Genomic DNA, 19,718 nt, shown 5'->3' on the forward strand with positions numbered 1-19,718 from the left:
TTATACAGTGACAGACCCGTCCCCACCAGTACTGTACCCCAGTGTTATACAGTGACAGACCCGTCCCCACCAGTACTGTACCCCAGTGTTATACAGTGACAGACCCGTCCCCACCAGTACTGTACCCTAGTGTTATACAGTGACAGACCCGTCCCCACCAGTACTGTACCCCAGTGTTATACAGTGACAGACCCGTCCCCACCAGTACTGTACCCCAGTGTTATACAGTGACAGACCCGTCCCCACCAGTACTGTACCCCAGTGTTATACAGTGACAGACCCGTCCCCACCAGTACTGTACCCCAGTGTTATACAGTGACAGACCCGTCCCCACCAGTACTGTACCCCAGTGTTATACAGTGACAGACCCGTCCCCACCAGTACTGTACCCCAGTGTTATACAGTGACAGACCCGTCCCCACCAGTACTGTACCCCAGTGTTATACAGTAACAGACCCGTCCCCACCAGTACTGTACCCCAGTGTTATACAGTGACAGACCCGTCCCCACCAGTACTGTACCCCAGTGTTATACAGTGACAGACCCGTCCCCACCAGTACTGTACCCCAGTGTTATACAGTGACAGACCCGTCCCCACCAGTACTGTACCCCAGTGTTATACAGTGACAGACCCGTCCCCACCAGTACTGTACCCCAGTGTTATACAGTGACAGACCCGTCCCCACCAGTACTGTACCCCAGTGTTATACAGTGACAGACCCGTCCCCACCAGTACTGTACCCCAGTGTTATACAGTGACAGACCCGTCCCCACCAGTACTGTACCCCAGTGTTATACAGTGACAGACCCGTCCTCACCAGTACTGTACCCCAGTGTTATACAGCGACAGACCCGTCCCCACCAGTACTGTACCCCAGTGTTATACAGTGACAGACCCGTCCCCACCAGTACTGTACCCCAGTGTTATACAGTGACAGACCCGTCCCCACCAGTACTGTACCCCAGTGTTACACAGTGACAGACCCGTCCCCACCAGTACTGTACCCCAGTGTTATACAGTGACAGACCCGTCCCCACCAGTACTGTACCCCAGTGTTATACAGTGACAGACCCGTCCCCACCAGTACTGTACCCCAGTGTTATACAGTGACAGACCCGTCCCCACCAGTACTGTACCCCAGTGTTATACAGTGACAGACCCGTCCCCACCAGTACTGTACCCCAGTGTTATACAGTGACAGACCCGTCCCCACCAGTACTGTACCCCAGTGTTACACAGTGACAGACCCGTCCCCACCAGTACTGTACCCCAGTGTTATACAGTGACAGACCCGTCCCCACCAGTACTGTACCCCAGTGTTATACAGTGACAGACCCGTCCCCACCAGTACTGTACCCCAGTGTTATACAGTGACAGACCCGTCCCCACCAGTACTGTACCCGAGTGTTATACAGTGACAGACCCATCCCCACCAGTACTGTACCCCAGTGTTATACAGTGACAGACCCGTCCCCACCAGTACTGTACCCCAGTGTTACACAGTGACAGACCCGTCCCCACCAGTACTGTACCCCATTGTTATACAGTGACAGACCCGTCCCCACCAGTACTGTACCCCAGTGTTATACAGTGACAGACCCGTCCCCACCAGTACTGTACCCCAGTGTTATACAGTGACAGACCTGTCCCCACCAGTACTGTACCCCAGTGTTATACAGTGACAGACCCGTCCCCACCAGTACTGTACCCCAGTGTTATACAGTGACAGACCCGTCCCCACCAGTACTGTACCCCAGTGTTATACAGTGACAGACCTGTCCCCACCAGTACTGTACCCCAGTGTTATACAGTGACAGACCCGTCCCCACCAGTACTGTACCCCAGTGTTATACAGTAACAGACCCGTCCCCACCAGTACTGTACCCCAGTGTTATACAGTGACAGACCCGTCCCCACCAGTACTGTACCCCAGTGTTATACAGTGACAGACCCGTCCCCACCAGTACTGTACCCCAGTGTTATACAGTGACAGACCCGTCCCCACCAGTACTGTACCCCAGTGTTATACAGCGACAGACCCGTCCCCACCAGTACTGTACCCCAGTGTTATACAGTGACAGACCCGTCCCCACCAGTACTGTACCCCAGTGTTATACAGTGACAGACCCATCCCCACCAGTACTGTACCCCAGTGTTATACAGTGACAGACCCGTCCCCACCAGTACTGTACCCCAGTATTATACAGTGACAGACCCATCCCCACCAGTACTGTACCCCAGTGTTATACAGTGACAGACCCGTCCCCACCAGTACTGTACCCCAGTGTTATACAGTGACAGACCCATCCCCACCAGTACTGTACCCCAGTGTTATACAGTGACAGACCCGTCCCCACCAGTACTGTACCCCAGTGTTATACAGTGACAGACCCGTCCCCACCAGTACTGTACCCCAGTGTTATACAGCGACAGACCCGTCCCCACCAGTACTGTACCCCAGTGTTATACAGTGACAGACCCGTCCCCACCAGTACTGTCCCCCAGTGTTACACAGCGACAGACCCGTCCCCACCAGTACTGTACCCCAGTGTTATACAGTGACAGACCTGTCCCCACCAGTACTGTACCCCAGTGTTATACAGCGACAGACCTGTCCCCACCAGTACTGTACCCCAGTGTTATACAGCGACAGACCTGTCCCCACCAGTACTGTACCCCAGTGTTATACAGCGACAGACCTGTCCCCACCAGTACTGTACCCCAGTGTTATACAGTGACAGACCTGTCCCCACCAGTACTGTACCCCAGTGTTATACAGTGACAGACCTGTCCCCACCAGTACTGTACCCCAGTGTTATACAGTGACAGACCTGTCCCCACCAGTACTGTACCCCAGTGTTATACAGTGACAGACCCGTCCCCACCAGTACTGTACCCCAGTGTTATACAGTGACAGACCTGTCCCCACCAGTACTGTACCCCAGTGTTATACAGCGACAGACCCGTCCCCACCAGTACTGTACCCCAGTGTTATACAGTGACAGACCCGTCCCCACCAGTACTGTACCCCAGTGTTATACAGTGACAGACCCGTCCCCACCAGTACTGTACCCCAGTGTTATACAGCGACAGACCCATCCCCACCAGTACTGTACCCCAGTGTTATACAGCGACAGACCCATCCCCACCAGTACTGTACCCCAGTGTTATACAGTGACAGACCTGTCCCCACCAGTACTGTACCCCAGTGTTATACAGCGACAGACCCATCCCCACCAGTACTGTACCCCAGTGTTATACAGTGACAGACCTGTCCCCACCAGTACTGTACTGTACTAGGGAAGTGGTGGTGCAGTGGTGTTGTCGCTGGGCTAGTAATCCAGAGACCGAGGGTGATGCTCAGGGGAGCCGGGTTCGAATCCCGCGATGACAGAGGGTGCAATTTGAATTCCGCGAAAGCCTGGAATTAAACGTGGGATTGAGTGACGGACTGCAGAGTTCAAACAGAGGCAGTATAAATGACAACTGGCTCAGTGAACAGGGGAGAGATTAAAATATAGAAAGGGAAGCTTTTATTTGAAAGCAATCTGAAAATGTGTTTGCCTTTCAGCATATCGGCAAGTACTTGCAGGCAGAGGCCGTCAAGAAGAATCGTCCTGACTTCTACAGTGACTGGAAGGGATATTTCAAAATGGTGGGTAGATGGAAACTCTGTTCCTGCATTGTGAACGAACCTTCAGGATAAATTAGGGACGTGTTACAGAGACAGCACGGGGATAGCTACAGAGTAAAGCTCCCTCTACACTGTCCTCCATCAAACACTCCCAGGACAGGTACAGCACGGGGTTAGATACAGAGTAAAGCTCCCTCTACACTGTCCCCCATCAAACACTCCCAGGACAGGTACAGCACGGGGTTAGATACAGAGTAAAGCTCCCTCTACACTGTCCTCCATCAAACACTCCCAGGACAGGTACAGCACGGGGTTAGATACAGAGTAAAGCTCCCTCTACACTGTCCCCTATCAAACACTCCCAGGACAGGTACAGCACGGGGTTAGATACAGAGTAAAGCTCCCTCTACACTGTCCCCATCAAACACTCCCAGGACAGGTACAGCACGGGGTTAGATACAGAGTAAAGCTCCCTCTGCACTGTCCCCATCAAACACTCCCAGGACAGGTACAGCACGGGGTTAGATACAGAGTAAAGCTCCCTCTACACTGTCCCCCATCAAACACTCCCAGGACAGGTACAGCACGGGGTTAGATACAGAGTAAAGCTCCCTCTACACTGTCCCCCATCAAACACTCCCAGGACAGGTACAGCACGGGGTTAGATACAGAGTAAAGCTCCCTCTACACTGTCCCCATCAAACACTCCCAGGACAGGTACAGCACGGGGTTAGATACAGAGTAAAGCTCCCTCTACACTGTCCCCATCAAACACTCCCAGGACAGGTACAGCACGGGGTTAGATACAGAGTAAAGCTCCCTCTACACTGTCCCCCATCAAACACTCCCAGGACAGGTACAGCACGGGGTTAGATACAGGGTAAAGCTCCCTCTACACTGTCCCCCATCAAACACTCCCAGGACAGGTACAGCACGGGGTTAGGTACAGAGTAAAGCCCCCTCTACACTGTCCCCATCAAACACTCCCAGGACAGGTACAGCACGGGGTTAGATACAGAGTAAAGCTCCCTCTACCATTCCTTTAATGTTTCTTTATCCTAATCTTTCTAGAGTGTACTTTCCTGCATTTTTCCTTCTCCCTGTAATCCTGATCCCAGGGATTGATTGCTGATTTATGGGCAGCTTGGAGCGTTGCTGTGCTGATTTATTATTATCACATGTATTAACATCCAGTGGAAAGTATTGTTTCTTACATGCTATACAGACAAAGCATACCGTTCATCGAGAAGGAAAGGAGAGAGTGCAGAATGCAGTGTTACAGTCATAGCTAGGGTGCAGAGAAAGATCAACTTTTAATGCGAGGTAGGTCCATTCAAAAGTCTGACAGCAGCAGGGAAGAAGCTGTTCTTGAGTCAGTTGGTACGTGACCTCAGACTTTTGTATCTTTTTCCCGACGGAAGAAGGTGGGAGAGAGAATGTCCGGGGTGCGTGGGGGTCCTTGATTATGCTGGCTGCTTTTCCCCGAGGCAGCGGGAAGTGTAGTCGGAGTCGATGGATGGGAGGCCGAGGACTCTTTCGCCGGTCTGGAACTTGGGGATGGGGTGCAGGCGAGGCCCAGTTTGCATCACTTTGCAACTTGGATCTATCTGAAAAACAGAAGCTTCTGGTTCTCTGCAAAGTCCTGGTGGGCAGTTTCAGAAGCATTTAGTCCTTTTGCACCCTCGGATGTAGTGTGCTGTATCAGAGTAAAAGGCTGATCTGCTTGGGGGCGTGTGACTAAAGAGAGAAGATGGAAATTCAATTTCAGACGGTATAAAATGTTCTAACTGTTTTGACGTGACCGATTGGGTGATGTGGCCTAATTCTGTCTCGTATTTAGATCATTGTGCAGTGGGTATTTGAATTCTGTATACCAGAGTTTAAATGCCTGCAAATTGTTTATTGAGATGTTACAGCACTTCAATTTTATTCATTATTTATTCATTTGTTTTGGGTATCAGTGGCCAGGCAACATTTATTGCCCATGCCTAATTGTCCCTGGAGGAGGTGGCGGTGAGCTGCCGCCTTGAGCCGCTGCAGTCCTGTGTGTTGTAGGTGCATCCACAGCGCCGTTAGGGAGGGAGTTCCAGGATTTTGACCCAGCGACAGTGAAGGAACGGCCGTTCCGTTTCTAAATCAGGATGTTTAACACCGCAGTCTGCAGATGATTTAATTTAATTTGGGACACAGTGCCCTGTATCATAAAACCATGATTCAACATCATTGGAGCAGATGCTACATGATTAAAGAGTTCCTTCTGCAGAAAGTTGTGGTCTGGAAGGCGCTGCCTGAAAGGGTGATGGAGGCCGATTCAGTGGGAACTTTCAACAGGGAACTGGATAAATACTTGAAGGGAAGAGAAGTTACAGGGCTATGAGGGAACTGATTGGATAGTTCTTTCATCGACCCAACACAGGTATAATAGGCCTAATGACCACCTCCAGTGCTGTATCATCTATGGTTAATAAAATACTGTTTGAAGTTTATTTATTAGTGTCACAAGTAGGCTTACATTAACACTGCAATGAAGTTACTGTGAAGTTTCCCTAGTCGCCACATTCCGGCGCCTGTTTGGGTTACACTGAGGAAGAATTTAGCACGGCCAATGCATCTAACCAACACGTCTTTCAGTCTGTGGGAGGAATCCGGAGCACCCGGAGGAAACCCACACAGACATGGGAAGAACGTGCAAACTCCACACAGACAGTGACCCAGGGCCAGAGTTGAAACCGGGCCCCTGGCACTGTGAGGCAGCAGTGTTAACCACTGCGTCACCCAGGACAGTTGGACTGTGATATGGGGGCGAGTCTTGCATCAAATCATTTAAAAAGTTATTTGCCCAAAATGAAAATAATGATTAATTGAAATTACTATCTTATTCTGCTTGGGTGTGGAGAGTGCTATTACTTTTAGATCAGGCATGAGACTGTGAATCTGGGATCACCTCCAAATGTTTTAAAGAATGGTGTGGACTCTGCTGTATATTACCTGAATGTGCTGGAACTCTGAGCAGCTGTCCACCGTGACCTGAGTGAGACCCCCAGGGGGTCCCGATGTGGAGAATGGCAGCTACAGACTCGCGTTCCGTCCCTCTGAGCAGCGCCCGAGAGGCCTTTGTGTGAACAAGGTTGGGTCAGAATCTCTGTGGGTGGGGGTTCGCAACTAGAAGGGGTCAATAACTTGACTGGGTGTTTTCTATAGGCCGCCCAATAGTAGCAGGGATGTGGAGGAGCAGATTGGGAAGCAGATCCTGGACAGATGTGATAATAACAGAGTGGTCGTGATGGGAGATTTTAATTTCCCAAATATCGATTGGAATATCCCCAGGGTAAGGGGTTTAGATGGGGAGGAGTTTGTTAGGTGTGTTCAGGAGGGCTTCCTGACACAGTGTGTGGACAAGCCTACAAGAGGAGAGGCTGTACTTGATTTGGTATTAGGGAATGAACCTGGGCAGGTGTCAGATCTCTCGGTGGGAGAGCATTTTGGGGATAGTGATCATAACTCTATCTCCTTTACATTAACATTGGAGAGAGATAGGATCAGTCAAGCTAGGAAAGTGTTTATTTGGAGTAGGAGCAATTATGAGGCTATTAGGCAGGAAATTAGAGGCATAAATTGGAAGGAGGTTTTCTCAGGGAAATGTACAGAAGAAATGTGGCAAATTTTCAAGGAAAATTTGTCTGGAGCTCTGCACAGCAACGTTCCAATGAGACAGGGGAGTTATGGTAGGTTACAGGAACCATGGTGCACGAAAGCTGTAACGAATTTAGTCAAGAAGAAAAAAGCCTACAAAAGGTTCAGGGAGCTAGGTAATGTTAGAAATCCGGAGGAGTATACGACTAGTAGGAAGGAACTAAAGAGGGAAATTAGAAGAGCAAGAAGGGGTCATGAGAAGGCCTTGGCAGACAGGATAAAGGAAAACCCCAAGGCATTCTACAAGTATGTTAAGAGCAAGAAGATAAGATGTGAAGGAGTAGGACCTATCAAATGTGACGATGGGAAAGTCTGTACAGAACCGGTAGAAATAGCAGAGGTACTCAATGAATACTTTACTTCAGTATTCACAGTGGAAAAGGATCTTGGTAGTTGCAGTGCAGACTTGCAGTGGACTGAGAAGAATGAGCATGTGGACATTAGGAAAGAGGATGTGTTGGAGCTTTTGAAAAGCATCAAGTTAGATAAATCGCTGGGACCGGATGGGATGTACCCCAGGTTACTGTGGGAGGCGAGGGAAGAGATTGCTGAGCCTCTGGCGATGATCTTTGCGTCATCAATGGAGACGGGAGAGGTTCTGGAGGATTGCGGATGTGGTTCCGTTATTCAAGAAAGGGAGAAGAGATAGCCCGGGAAATTATAGACCGGTGAGTCTAACCTCAGTGGTTGGTAAGTTGATGGAGAAGATCCTGAGAGGCAGGATTTATGAACATCTGGAGAGGAATAGTATGATCAGAAATAGCCAGCACGGCTTTGTCCAAGGCAGATCATGCCTTAGGAGCTTAATTGAATTTTTTGAAGATGTAACTGGACACATAGACGAGGGAAGAGCGGTAGATGTAGTTTATATGGATTTCAGCAAGGCGTTTGATAAGGTGCCCCATGCAAGGCCTATTGAGAAAGTGAAAGGGCATGGGATACAAGGGGACATTGCTTTCTGGATTCAGAACTGGCTTGCCCACAGAAGGCAAAGAGTGGTTGTAGATGGGTCTTTTTCAGACTGGAGGTCGGTCACCAGTGGAGTGCCCCAGGGATCTGTTCTGGGACCCTTGCTCTTTGTGATTTTTATAAATAACCTGGATGAGGAAGTGGAAGGATGGGTTGGCAAGTTTGCTGATGACACAAAGGTTGGTGGGGTTGTGGATAGTGTGGAGGGATGTCAGCAGTTGCAACGAGACATAGATAAGATGCAAGACTGGGCGGAGAAGTGGCAGATGGACTTCAATCCAGATAAGTGTGTGGTGGTTCATTCTGGCAGGTCGAATAGGATGAAAGAATATAATATTAAGGGTAAGACGCTTGGCAGTGTGGAAGATCAGAAGGATGTTGGGGTCCGGGTTCATAGGACACTCAAAGTAGCATCGCAGGTAGAGGCTGTGGTTAAGAAGGCGTATGGAATACTGGCCTTCATCAATAGAGGAATTGAGTTTAGAAATCAGGAGATAATGCTGCAGCTGTATAAGACCCTGGTCAGACCCCACCTGGAGTACTGTGCCCAGTTCTGGTCGCCTCATGACAGAAAGGATGTGGAAGCCATAGAAAGGGTGCAGAGGAGATTTACGAGGATGTTGCCGGGATTAGGTGGCATGCCTTGTGAGGATAGGTTGAGAGAGCTCGGTCTTTTCTCCTTGGAGAAGCAAAGGATGAGAGGTGACCTGATAGAGGTGTATAAGATGTTGAGGGGTATTGATAGAGTGGATTCTCAGAGGCTTTTACCCAGGGCTGAAATGGTTGCCACAAGAGATCACAGGTTTAGGGTGCTGGGGAGTAGGTACAGAGGAGATGTTTGGGGTAACTTTTTCACTCAGAGGATGGTGGGTGCATGGAATCGGCTGCCGGTAGTGGTGGTGGAGGCAAACTCGATAGGGTCTTTTCAGAGACTTTTGGATAGGTTCATGGAAGTTAGTAAGATAGCGGGTTATAGGTAAGCCTAGTAGGTAGGGACATGTTCAGCGCAACCTGTGGGCCGAAGGGCCTGTTTGTGCTGTAGCTTTTCTATGTTCTATGTTTACCTGGAGAGCTTCACTCTGAATCTAACTGTATTCTATGTATTCTGGCCGATACCAAAGTTGCCGATGTTTGTGTAACCCAGCAAGTATTCTTTCCAAATGTTGCTGATTAATCTGTTTTCTTTTGTTCAGCTTCTGTAACTTGTGATCTCCACATGTGGGTAATGTGTCCTGTGCACACGGTAAAGTTACCTTGGACTTTGAGATTGGAACTGTGAGTTCATTTTACTCATTTCCCTTTGCAGAATGTGGCAAGACAAAACAATGACAGTGACTGCGGAGCCTTCGTACTGCAGGTATGTGGAAGAGCTGTGTGTGGAGGTAACTCCCAACTGCTGGCCTCGTCTCTCCTCCCATCTTTTCACCCTCTGTAGAATACCCTCTCCACTCACTCCTATCGGCTCTGCTCCCCAACCGCGGAATATTACTGTCAAACGCACAATAACGGATACACGGGAGGAGGCCATTCAGCCCTTGATCCTGTTTATGGAGCTCTGTCTGTACCTTGACTCGGTTTTATCCACTTTAGTTCCTATATTTTCCCTTGCCCAGAAAAAATCTCAAGGTTGATTTTTGGAATTTCCGCTCGGCTCCCAGCCTACCAGCTTTTGGAGCAGAGAGTTCCACATTTCCATTGCCCTTGTGTGAATAGGTGCTTCCTGACATCATCCCCTGAACAGGCTGCCTCGGATTGTAAGGTTAGGTCCCCTTTTTCAATCATAGAATCCCTACCGTACAGAAGGAGGCCATTCGGCCCAGCAAGTCCGAACTGACCTTCCGGCAGATCATATCACCCAGGCTCTATCATTGTAACCCCATGTATTTACCCCATTAATCCCCCTAACCAGCACATCTTTGGGCACTAAGGGGCAATTTAGCATGGCCAATCCACCTAACCTACACAGCTTTGGACACTAAGGGGCAATTTAGTATGACCAATCCACGTAACCTGCACATCTTCGGAGTGTGGGAGGAAACCCACGCAGACATGGGGAGAACGTGCAAACTCCACACAGACAGTGACCCGAGTCTGGAATTGAACCCAGGACCCTGGCGCTGTGAGGCAGCAGCGCTAACCCGCTGTGCCACCTCTTCTATCAGAGAAAATAGCCTCCATCCTATCAAATCCTTTAATCATTTTAAACACCTCAACCCTTAACTTTCTGTATTAAGGAAATACAAATCTGGTCCATTCAACCCGTCCTTGTGATATATAATCCTTTCGGGTGAAGACCGGTTGGTCCATAGATCCGGTCTTACATTGTCACGGTGTAACTTTTGCACAGCATCACAGTCCCATCTGCTGGTGCCTTTCCCCCTCAGCCAGTCACACTCAGCCCAATCTCTCAAAGTCCAGGAAATCGCTCTCCGACCCCTGAAGTGAAATCCAGGTGACCAGTGAATTGGTGACATGTGGGTGGCTTGGCTGATCTCAGGAACACATCCAGCTCCCAGCCATTGAATCCACGCTGTTAATTCAATTAGCTCCTGAGGTCAGTGTCTCTGACAAGGTGAACTTCAAGTGGGTGGCACGGTGGCACAGTGGTTAGCACTGCTGCCTCACAGCGCCAGGGACCTGGGTTCAATTCCCGGCTTGGGTCACTGTCTGTGTGGAGTTTGCACATTCTCCCCGTGTCTGCGTGGGTTTCCTCCGGGTGCTGCGGTTTCCTCCCACAGTCCAAAGATGTGTGGGTTAGGTGGATTGGCCATACTGAATTGTCCCTTAGTGTCAGGGGTACTAGCAGGGTAAATACGTGGGGCTGTGTGGATAGGGCCTGGGTGGGATTGTGGTCGGTGCAGACTCGATGGGCCGAATGGCCTCTTTCTGCATTGTTTGATTCTATGATATCGAGCTTTGAACACAAGAAATAGGCAAAAGTAACCCATCCCTGTCCCTTGGGCCTGTCCCTTGGGCCTGTCCCTTGGGCCTGTCCCTCGGGCCTGCCCCGCCATTCAGTACGGTCATGGCTGCTCTATGCCAGCCTCAATTCAAGCAGGGCAAACGTGGGACTCTCTCCCACGGGGAGTGGGGAGAATGTGGGACTCGCTCCCACGGGGAGTGGGGAGAATGTGGGACTCGCTCCCACGGGGAGTGGGGAGAATGTGGGACTCGCTCCCGCGGGGAGTGGGGCAAGAATGTGGGACTCGCTTTCACAGGGAGTGGGGGAAGAATGTGGGACTCGCTCTCACGGGGGAGTGGGGAGAATGTGGGACTCACTCCCACGGGGAGTGGGGGAAGAATGTGGGACTCGCTCCCACGGGGAGTGGGGAGAATGTGGGACTCGCTCCCGCGGGGAGTGGGGCAAGAATGTGGGACTCGCTTTCACAGGGAGTGGGGGAAGAATGTGGGACTCGCTCTCACGGGGGAGTGGGGAGAATGTGGGACTCACTCCCACGGGGAGTGGGGGAAGAATGTGGAACTCGCTCCCACGGGGGAGTGGGGAGAATGTGGGACTCGCTCCCACCAGGGAGTGGGGGAGAATGTGGGACTCGCTCTCGCGGGGAGTGGGGGAGAATGTGGGACTCGCTCTCGCAGGGAGTGGGGAAGAATGTGGGACTCGCTCCCACGGGGAGTGGGGGAAGAATGTGGGACTCGCTCCCACGGGGGAGTGGGGAGAATGTGGGACTCGCTCCCACCGGGGAGTGGGGAGAATGTGGGACTCGCTCTCGCGGGGAGTGGGGGAAGAATGTGGGATTCACTCCCACGGGGAGTGGGGAGAATGTGGGACTCACTCCCACGGGGAGTGGGGGAAGAATGTGGGACTCACTCCCACGGGGAGTGGGGGAGAATGTGGGACTCGCTCTCGCGGGGAGTGGGGGAAGAATGTGGGACTCGCTCCCACGGGGAGTGGGGAGAATGTGGGACTCACTCCCACGGGGAGTGGGGGAAGAATGTGGGACTCGCTCCCACGGGGAGTGGGGGAGAATGTGGGACTCACTCCCACGGGGAGTGGGATAGAATGTGGGACTCACTCCCACGGGGAGTGGGGGAGAATGTGGGACTCACTCCCACGGGGAGTGGGGGAGAATGTGGGACTCGCTCCCACGGGGAGTGGGAAGAATGTGGGACTTGCTCCTACGGGGAGTGGGGGAGAATGTGGGACTCGCTCCCATGGCGAGTGGTTGAAGTGGATAGTGGAAATGATTTAAAATATGAGGGAAACGGGGACAAAGTTTTATGATAAATTTCGATCAGACAGGATGGGAGGATGCTCAAATGGATCAGCAGTACCGGATTGGGCCGAATGGCCTTGTTTCTGCGCCGTATATCCTACATAATGTAATCAGTCCCCACAATGAATAATGGGGAGCTGGAGCAGAGCAAGTTGGGTCGGCGGGGAGGGAGAGGGAGAACACTTGAGCTGTTTCTGAAAAAAACAGGTTTCAAATCCTGAATGTGAAGTTTCTCAAGTCGTTGTGTGTCGTTTCAGTTCTGTAAATGTCTGGCTCTGGAACAACCGTTCAGCTTCACCCAGCAGGACATGCCCAAACTCCGGCGCCAGATCTACAAGGAACTCTGCAACTGCAAGCTCACTGTGTGAGAATGGCTAACAGAAACCTAGCATCGGGCGATCGAACAGACTGACGCACCCTTCTGTGAACATTACAAAAGATGGTGCAAGTTCAGAAGACTGGATTCAACAATCCAGATCTTCAAATGTGTTGAAATAAGAAACTTTTTTTTTTCCTTTTTTTTTTAAAAAGAAAACCACAAACCTTTTTTTTTCTATGCCATATTTTTTCAGTTATTTAAGTGTTGTTCAATTTTGAAATTCTGGTTAGCTGTACTGTATTATCACACCAGGATTACAGGACTAAATGACAGCGATGGATGCATGCGGGAAGCATTGGGTTATTTAGCGTCTTTCAAGGCTGTCCAGTGGCTGGGTTGCAAACTGGCGGAAGAGGTGATTATGCAGGATCGGTTACTCTCGGATTTAATTGCCTGGGATTATTTTCCACCAGCCCCCGTGGCGTGGGATAGGGTAGGGGGGGCAAGCGCAATGCTTGCCCGTCTTGTGTGGTTTACGTTGGCACCCCAGCCGGTTGCCATTGGTCGTGGTTAGGCTGCGGCCTGGTTGGGGGAGAGGGGGGGAGAGAGAGAGAGAGGAGGAAAGGTTCTCTCCGAGACCCGATGGGATTTGAAGTCAAGGAAAGTTGCGTCCGTTGACGTTCGGTCAAATTGGAAGTGGTGGGTAGTCACTTTGCAAAACCCTCTTCAAAGATGTTGTTCGGTGTTTCGTTCTCTTTGGTGTCTTTTTTTCGGTTTATATGTTTTGAGAATAAGAAAAAGCTGGGACTTAATATTGTGACCAAAAGTGGATTTGCAAAGCCGTTAGGTTTGCTTTTGAATGGAGAAGGAAAAGGCAGTAGCCTGTCACCATAAGCCTCATGTACCTCACCGATGCAGTCCGTGTGGTACCGTCTCCCGACAGTACGGCACACCCATCATAAACATTTGATCGGTTATGTTATACTTGTAGCACTCGCCAGGCATCTCTCTAAGTGTCCACACAGTTTGGTAGTACCATGTAAGTGTTTGTGTATGAAGAGTATGGGGCTTTGGGGGATGGGGGTACAAAAGATTAAGGGATATCAGTATTGTGAAATTTTGTTATCAGAAATTTCAACGCTAGTAGCATTAAATGAACTATCTTCTGCATGCACAGCTTAGTATAGGTTTAAAGTATTGGATAGCATAAAGTTCCTTGTGGGAATTCCGAATGAAACTGTGCTCGGAGTATCCCTGAGACACTCCGTAACAGATAGCTGAAAGGTACTTTCCAAAACACATTTCTTCAGCTTTGGTTGATGTGTTTTGCTGGTGTCTGCTTCGCTGATCCCGACACCAGCAGTCCTTTGCTGGCAGCTGCTGCTCCCGTCACTCCCGAGGGCGAAAGCATTGCGTGCCGAGATGGCTTTGCTCACTTCACCTTTCTCATCACCAGCGCTCGGGTTCAGGCCGAGAGCATGAAGGACTCTTCTGTCTGCTGCCTGTGAAAGATCCAGCCTTAAAGCAAAGCAGGGTTTAATTAGCACGAACCCATACCTCAAGTTGCTGTGGAAGTGAAGGCCTCACTCAAACAGGAAATGGAACTGTCACTGGGGACTGTTGTTACGAGTTTGGGGTGAAGGGACTTTTGTTGGGACGTTGTTGAGGGAGCTTTACTTGGTGTCAGTCTATGCTGTACCTAATTTGACAGTGGGAAAGTGTTTCCTCCTCTGTGCTGTTCTGTCAGCCCTGTTAAAAAGCTGCAGAGGCAGGGCCTGCTGTACTTGGACCATGTTCAATGTGTGTATTTAAAATTCTGTGGTTGTAATTCTATATGCCCCCTCTATGTAATGAGATTTAACAGGCTAAAGTATGAGACCCTGTGTGAACTTCAGTTGATCTTGAAATCCTGTTTTGTGTAGAGGTGCAAAGGTTAATAAGTCAGATTGTTGGATCTATTCAAAAGCATGATGAGATTTTGTTTAGTGTTTTTTTTGCTCTGTCCTAGGAAGGGAAAGCAACCACTGACACCCTTTGTCCACACTAAAACCCTCCAATACTCTGCAACCTATTGACGAGTCCAGTTTTTACTTGAAGGAGGAAACCATTGGGGTGGCACGGTGGGTTAGCACTGCTGCTTCACAGCTCCAGGGACCCGGGTTCGATTCCCGGCCTCGGGTCACTGTCTGTGTGGAGCCTGCACGTTCTCCCCGTGTCTGCGTGGGTTTCTTCCGGGTGCTCCGGTTTCCTCCCACACTCCAAAGATGTGCCGGTTAGGTGGATTGGCCATGCTAAATTAACCCTAGGGGGATTAGCAGGGTTAATATGAGGGGTTACAGGAATAGGGCCTGGGTGGGATTTTGGGCAGTACAGACTCGAGGGGCCGAATGGCCTCCTCCTATACTGTAGAGATTCCATTCTGTTCTATTGATGAGCCCAGTTTTTGATTGAAGGATGAACCCATCAGCTAATGTCTGTTTTTTGGGGTTTCTGTGGGAGAATCTTAATTCTCCTACATGTTTAAATGCTGTGACCTTTGAGTGTGTCCTGAATCTCACAATCTGCATGTCGCACAATTCCAGCCTGAAAATGGCAATCTTGTAGCCACACAGAGAGGGGCAACAGTGGCGTAAACACTAACTGGGGAGGGTGAGGGGCTGTTGAGGCCTCGAGTGTCTCAGCTGGGTTCCTTAATCTCCATCGTCTCAGCGTAGAGGAGTGTGGTGTGTGAAACTGGTTTCTCTTGGCTCTTCCTCGCCATCCCTCTGTCTTGGAAGTAGATTGTGTCACTAAAATGTCTAGTGATTCTCAGGTAGTAAAGAGAATCGGTCAGATTATTAGACCATTGGCCATCGCATGCTGCCTCTTGTTGTTGTATCCCCATCCCTCGCTTACCCCTGGTCAACTTGGTCAAACACCGGGTGTTGGATGTACACCATCTCGCTGAAAGCGGGACAGTGTTGGAAGAGATCTCGCTGTGAAGCAGCATCTTTATTTGTCGGAACGTGTTGAATAGCTGCACACCCGGGTGCGTCAGGTTGTCAGCTGGTGTGTGGTTGGAGCTGCGGCTGATTGTAAAATGAAAGCTTGGTTGTGGTACGAGGCAGGAGAAATTTCCCGCACCTGCTTCACTCAGCAGCGATCTGCCTTGTCTGATATTTTTATTTGAGCACGTGGCGTAACTGGTTCATCTGTAGTGTCCATGCTTTTGTGAAGCTGAAGTGAATCCAGTTCTGCAGTGGCCACATTAGCTGCCGCCAGGATTGACGTGTCTGTGGATCCAGTCAGCAGCACAAGTGAGAAAACACGGCCAGGAATTATGCCACTAATCCAGAAGGGCGAGAGCCTTCTGTACCGTTTCATCCCATTCACCGAATCTGTCTGGGTGCACAGCAATTAGCACTGCTGCTTCACAGCGCCAGAGACCCAGGTTCGATTCCCGGCTTGGGTCACTGTGCGGAGTTTGCACGTTCTCCCCGTGTCTGCGTGGGTTTCCTCCGGGTGCTCCGGTTTCCTCCCTCAGTCCGACCAGTGTTGGTTAGATGCATTGGCCGTGCTAAATTCTCCCTCAGTGCACCCGAACAGGCACTGGAGTGTGGTGACTGGGGGATTTTCACAGTAACTTCATTGCAGTGTTAATGTCAGCCTACCTGTGACACTGATAAATAAACTTTAATAAAAGCAGAAAAGATTGCAAGATAAGGGATGTCTACAAGTCTGGGCCTTTGATCATTTCTCCGAAGCCATTTGTACCAGACCTTGCAGCCCATATGGACTTTGTAGGTGGGCTCTGCAAGGCCACATCTCTGGTGCAAACATGCCAGTTTGGTTAGATTTATAACAGTTGTCGAATCTGTGGAATATAGATTGTATCCGCAAGGGTGCTTCTCTGCAATTCACACTCTGCCTGATGATAGGGAATCCAGGCTGCATCTGGGCTGCTTAATATTTAACACTTAAAGGTGCAGGCGGGTCCAGCTGCTTCCTCAAGCTTCAGAGAAACTCCCGGAAGATTCATCAGAGCACTGATTTCATGCTCTCTCTCACACACTGGAATTATAATTTACCAGAAACCGAAAATACTCAGCAGGTCGTGCAGCATTTGTAGAGAGGAACAGAGTTAATATTTCAGGTCTTTGTTTCTCTCTCCTCACATGCCTGTCTTGCTCAATTTCTAACATTTTCTGTTTTCATTTCAGATTTCCATATGTGTGGAATTTTCCTTTTTTTTAAACTCGAGTCACACTTTACCCGTCTGAGCTCCCAAAGATGTCTTGTTTGGCTTTAGTGTGAGGATGCGACCGTGGTCACTGATGTATTTGCATTGGTGCAAATGGTGGCAGAGTAAATGGCTTCCATTCCCAGAATCACTTCGAGGGAAGGGGGAGCGAAGGAGGGGAAAGCTTAGAAGGGGAAGGGTCTCCATCAGGGGTAAAGCAGCCGTGGAAACCTCCACAGAGCAATTTCTGACCCAGCATTCAACAGCTCCTAATCCTGCTCACCAAAGATGAAGGAATTCAATCTCTTGATACAAAATGGTGTCCTGAAGTGGTCGAGATTTCCATTTGTGTTAGATGGGGATTCTGCGGGTTTTCGGGATGGCATTCCATGCTTCATCCCTCAAAAACCACAGCCCTGCGGCCTTGCTCTTTTTCCTGTGGCAGGGTTAGGGAGGAGAGGACGAATGGGATGGAAGAAGAAAATGCGTGCAGCCAAAAGACAGTGAAGGACCAATGGTGTAAGTGCACCAAGTATTACTTTTCTGAGCCATTTGTTACGGAAAGAAACGGGAGCTAAAATCAACGGGGAGATTTCTAGCCTGAATAATAGACCCTCGTCAGCCCCATTATTCCTCCTCATCACCTCCCTCCCCCACTGAAACATTGTGTGTCTTTTTCCTTTTGCTTTGCTCACCCTGATTGTAACTGGCTAGAATTGAACCTGAGCTGGATGGATCTCGGGTTAGTGGAAGCCTTGAGAAGCCCACTTCTGAAGCCAAAAGATGGACGCACAGGTCCAACAGCCAGTGCACAAGTCATACCTCAAACTCTTGGTCGCAAGGTGTTGAAAATAGGGGGCTGGGACAGGAGTCATCTGGCATTCGGGTCATTGTGCGTCACTTTGGGGAACGCACTGCTGCCAGCCTCCTTTACCTGTCCAGTCTGTCCCAGACCCTTCAGCATCACTTTGTTCCCGGTCACTACTCTCCCATTCCTCTACTTCAAGCTCCACAAGATCTGTGCCCCTTTCAGGGTCTGTGATCTGTGCACAGCAGTGCCAGTGTGTATGATTATCAGTTCCATTTCATGCTGTTTGGGGGGGGGGGGGGGAGGGATACATGCGGGTTGTGGAAGGTGGGTTGGGTTCAACTTATACGTGGGTTGTTTTACATTTGAATATATCTGATATAATGCAGACATGAAGGTTTATTGTGTTTAATCCTCCTGTTCCCAATATTCTTCATGTATGAATATCATTGTTGTACTGATTTGAATTTCCTATCCCTTGTATTGGACACAATAAAGATCTGAGTCTTGAGCATATAGCAGATTCTGAAATGCTTTCTGTCCTGTGTCTGATCTCATCGAGTGCCTCAGTGGAGCAGAAGGAAGGGTTGCCTCACTGATGGAATTTGTATTCTTTCTTTCCCCTACATCCCAAATTCAACCCTCCACTCCCCTCTCCAAGATTCCCTCAGGAATGCTGGCCCACGAGCACTGGCAATCTTCAAAGACCTCACACTAGTGGCCATTAGCATGATAACAGGCTATTTGGCTGTGATATCCCTCGCAATCAATTTCTCACACAAACCACCTCTAACCAGAGCCAAATACTCTGGATGCCTGGCACTATTCCTCCCTCCCCTACCACCTGAAGAGCCAGGGTGCTGAAGCTAACTGCACTGCTTCTAATAGAACTCAGCTAACTCAACAAGGAAGGGCAAGAGTTGGATCTTCCTTATCTGCAGGCCTTAGGAGTAATGCAACAGGTGCATTTAGCAAGAAGCCCACCTCCTTGCCAATATTCTCTCGTTGGGACGTAAGGAGAAAGGGTGTAATTGGCCTCAGCACCTTTGAGTCATGTGTCAGCTGTGATTTACATGGTCATGTTCTCATCTCAAGTCAGAAGATTGCTGACTCAAGTCCCTCTCTGGAGAGTTGACCGCAAAACTCCAGGCTGGTCCGTCCAGAGCCGTACTGACGGAGCATTGCACGGTCAGAGGTGCTGTTTTTGAAATGTTTCCCATTAGCTGCTCAGATGGATGTGAAAGATTCCATGGAACTATTTCTAGGAAAAATGGAGGGGGGGAAGAATTCTCTCTGGTGTCCTGGAGAATATTTATTTCAACAACATCTATCACATCACTGTGAGTGCTTTCTCTGTGCAAATTGGCTGCTGTTCATTATTGCGACTGCATTTAAAAAGACATGAAGATATCTGTGAAGCGCTGCAGGATGTCCCCCAGGTAGTGAAAAGTTGTTTCTCTTCCAATTGTCTTCCCTCCTGCAGATGTTGCCTCTGAACTGGAGGACGTGGGCATTTTGCAGGGGAGGGGGGAGTAAATGTTGTTCTGTAATCACCTGTCAGTGTACTCACTGAGTTTGATCATTTCTGTTCTCTCAGCTCTCTTTAAGACTCCATTCTATTCTGGCAAAGGATCCAATGAATCATCAGAATTAACCCACATTTAATGACTCACTCCGCATTTGTCAACACATTTTTGCCAGAAGTTTGCAATTTAAAGAGACAAAGCTTATCTTTAATCCTCCCCGCCTTCTACCTTTAGACTGCTACGTTTACACCTAGTTATCTAATATATTGGATAGGCTTCCCATTTCAAAGGCTTGAGATCTCTTCAAGAGGCTG

The 19,718-nt window shown here is 49.6% G+C and overlaps 2 protein-coding genes across 2 annotated transcripts in view; both read left to right on the forward strand.

The window, feature by feature from the left end:
• Positions 1-18,394, forward strand: part of LOC144481694 (uncharacterized) — a 49,295-nt gene extending 30,901 nt beyond the window's left edge. The window contains exons 8-10 of the mRNA XM_078200831.1: positions 3,573-3,656; positions 9,604-9,654; positions 12,790-18,394. Of these exons, the coding sequence (XP_078056957.1) occupies positions 3,573-3,656; positions 9,604-9,654; positions 12,790-12,900 (246 nt within the window). The 3' untranslated portion in view covers positions 12,901-18,394. The remainder of the gene's footprint in view (positions 1-3,572; positions 3,657-9,603; positions 9,655-12,789) is intronic.
• LOC144481712 (uncharacterized) overlaps positions 1-19,718 on the forward strand; it is a 240,640-nt gene that overhangs the window by 148,067 nt on the left and 72,855 nt on the right. The gene's annotated exons all lie outside the window — the stretch shown is intronic.

Source organism: Mustelus asterias, chromosome 31 (genome assembly GCF_964213995.1).
Source record: "Mustelus asterias chromosome 31, sMusAst1.hap1.1, whole genome shotgun sequence".
Classification (NCBI taxonomy): Eukaryota; Metazoa; Chordata; class Chondrichthyes; order Carcharhiniformes; family Triakidae; genus Mustelus; species Mustelus asterias.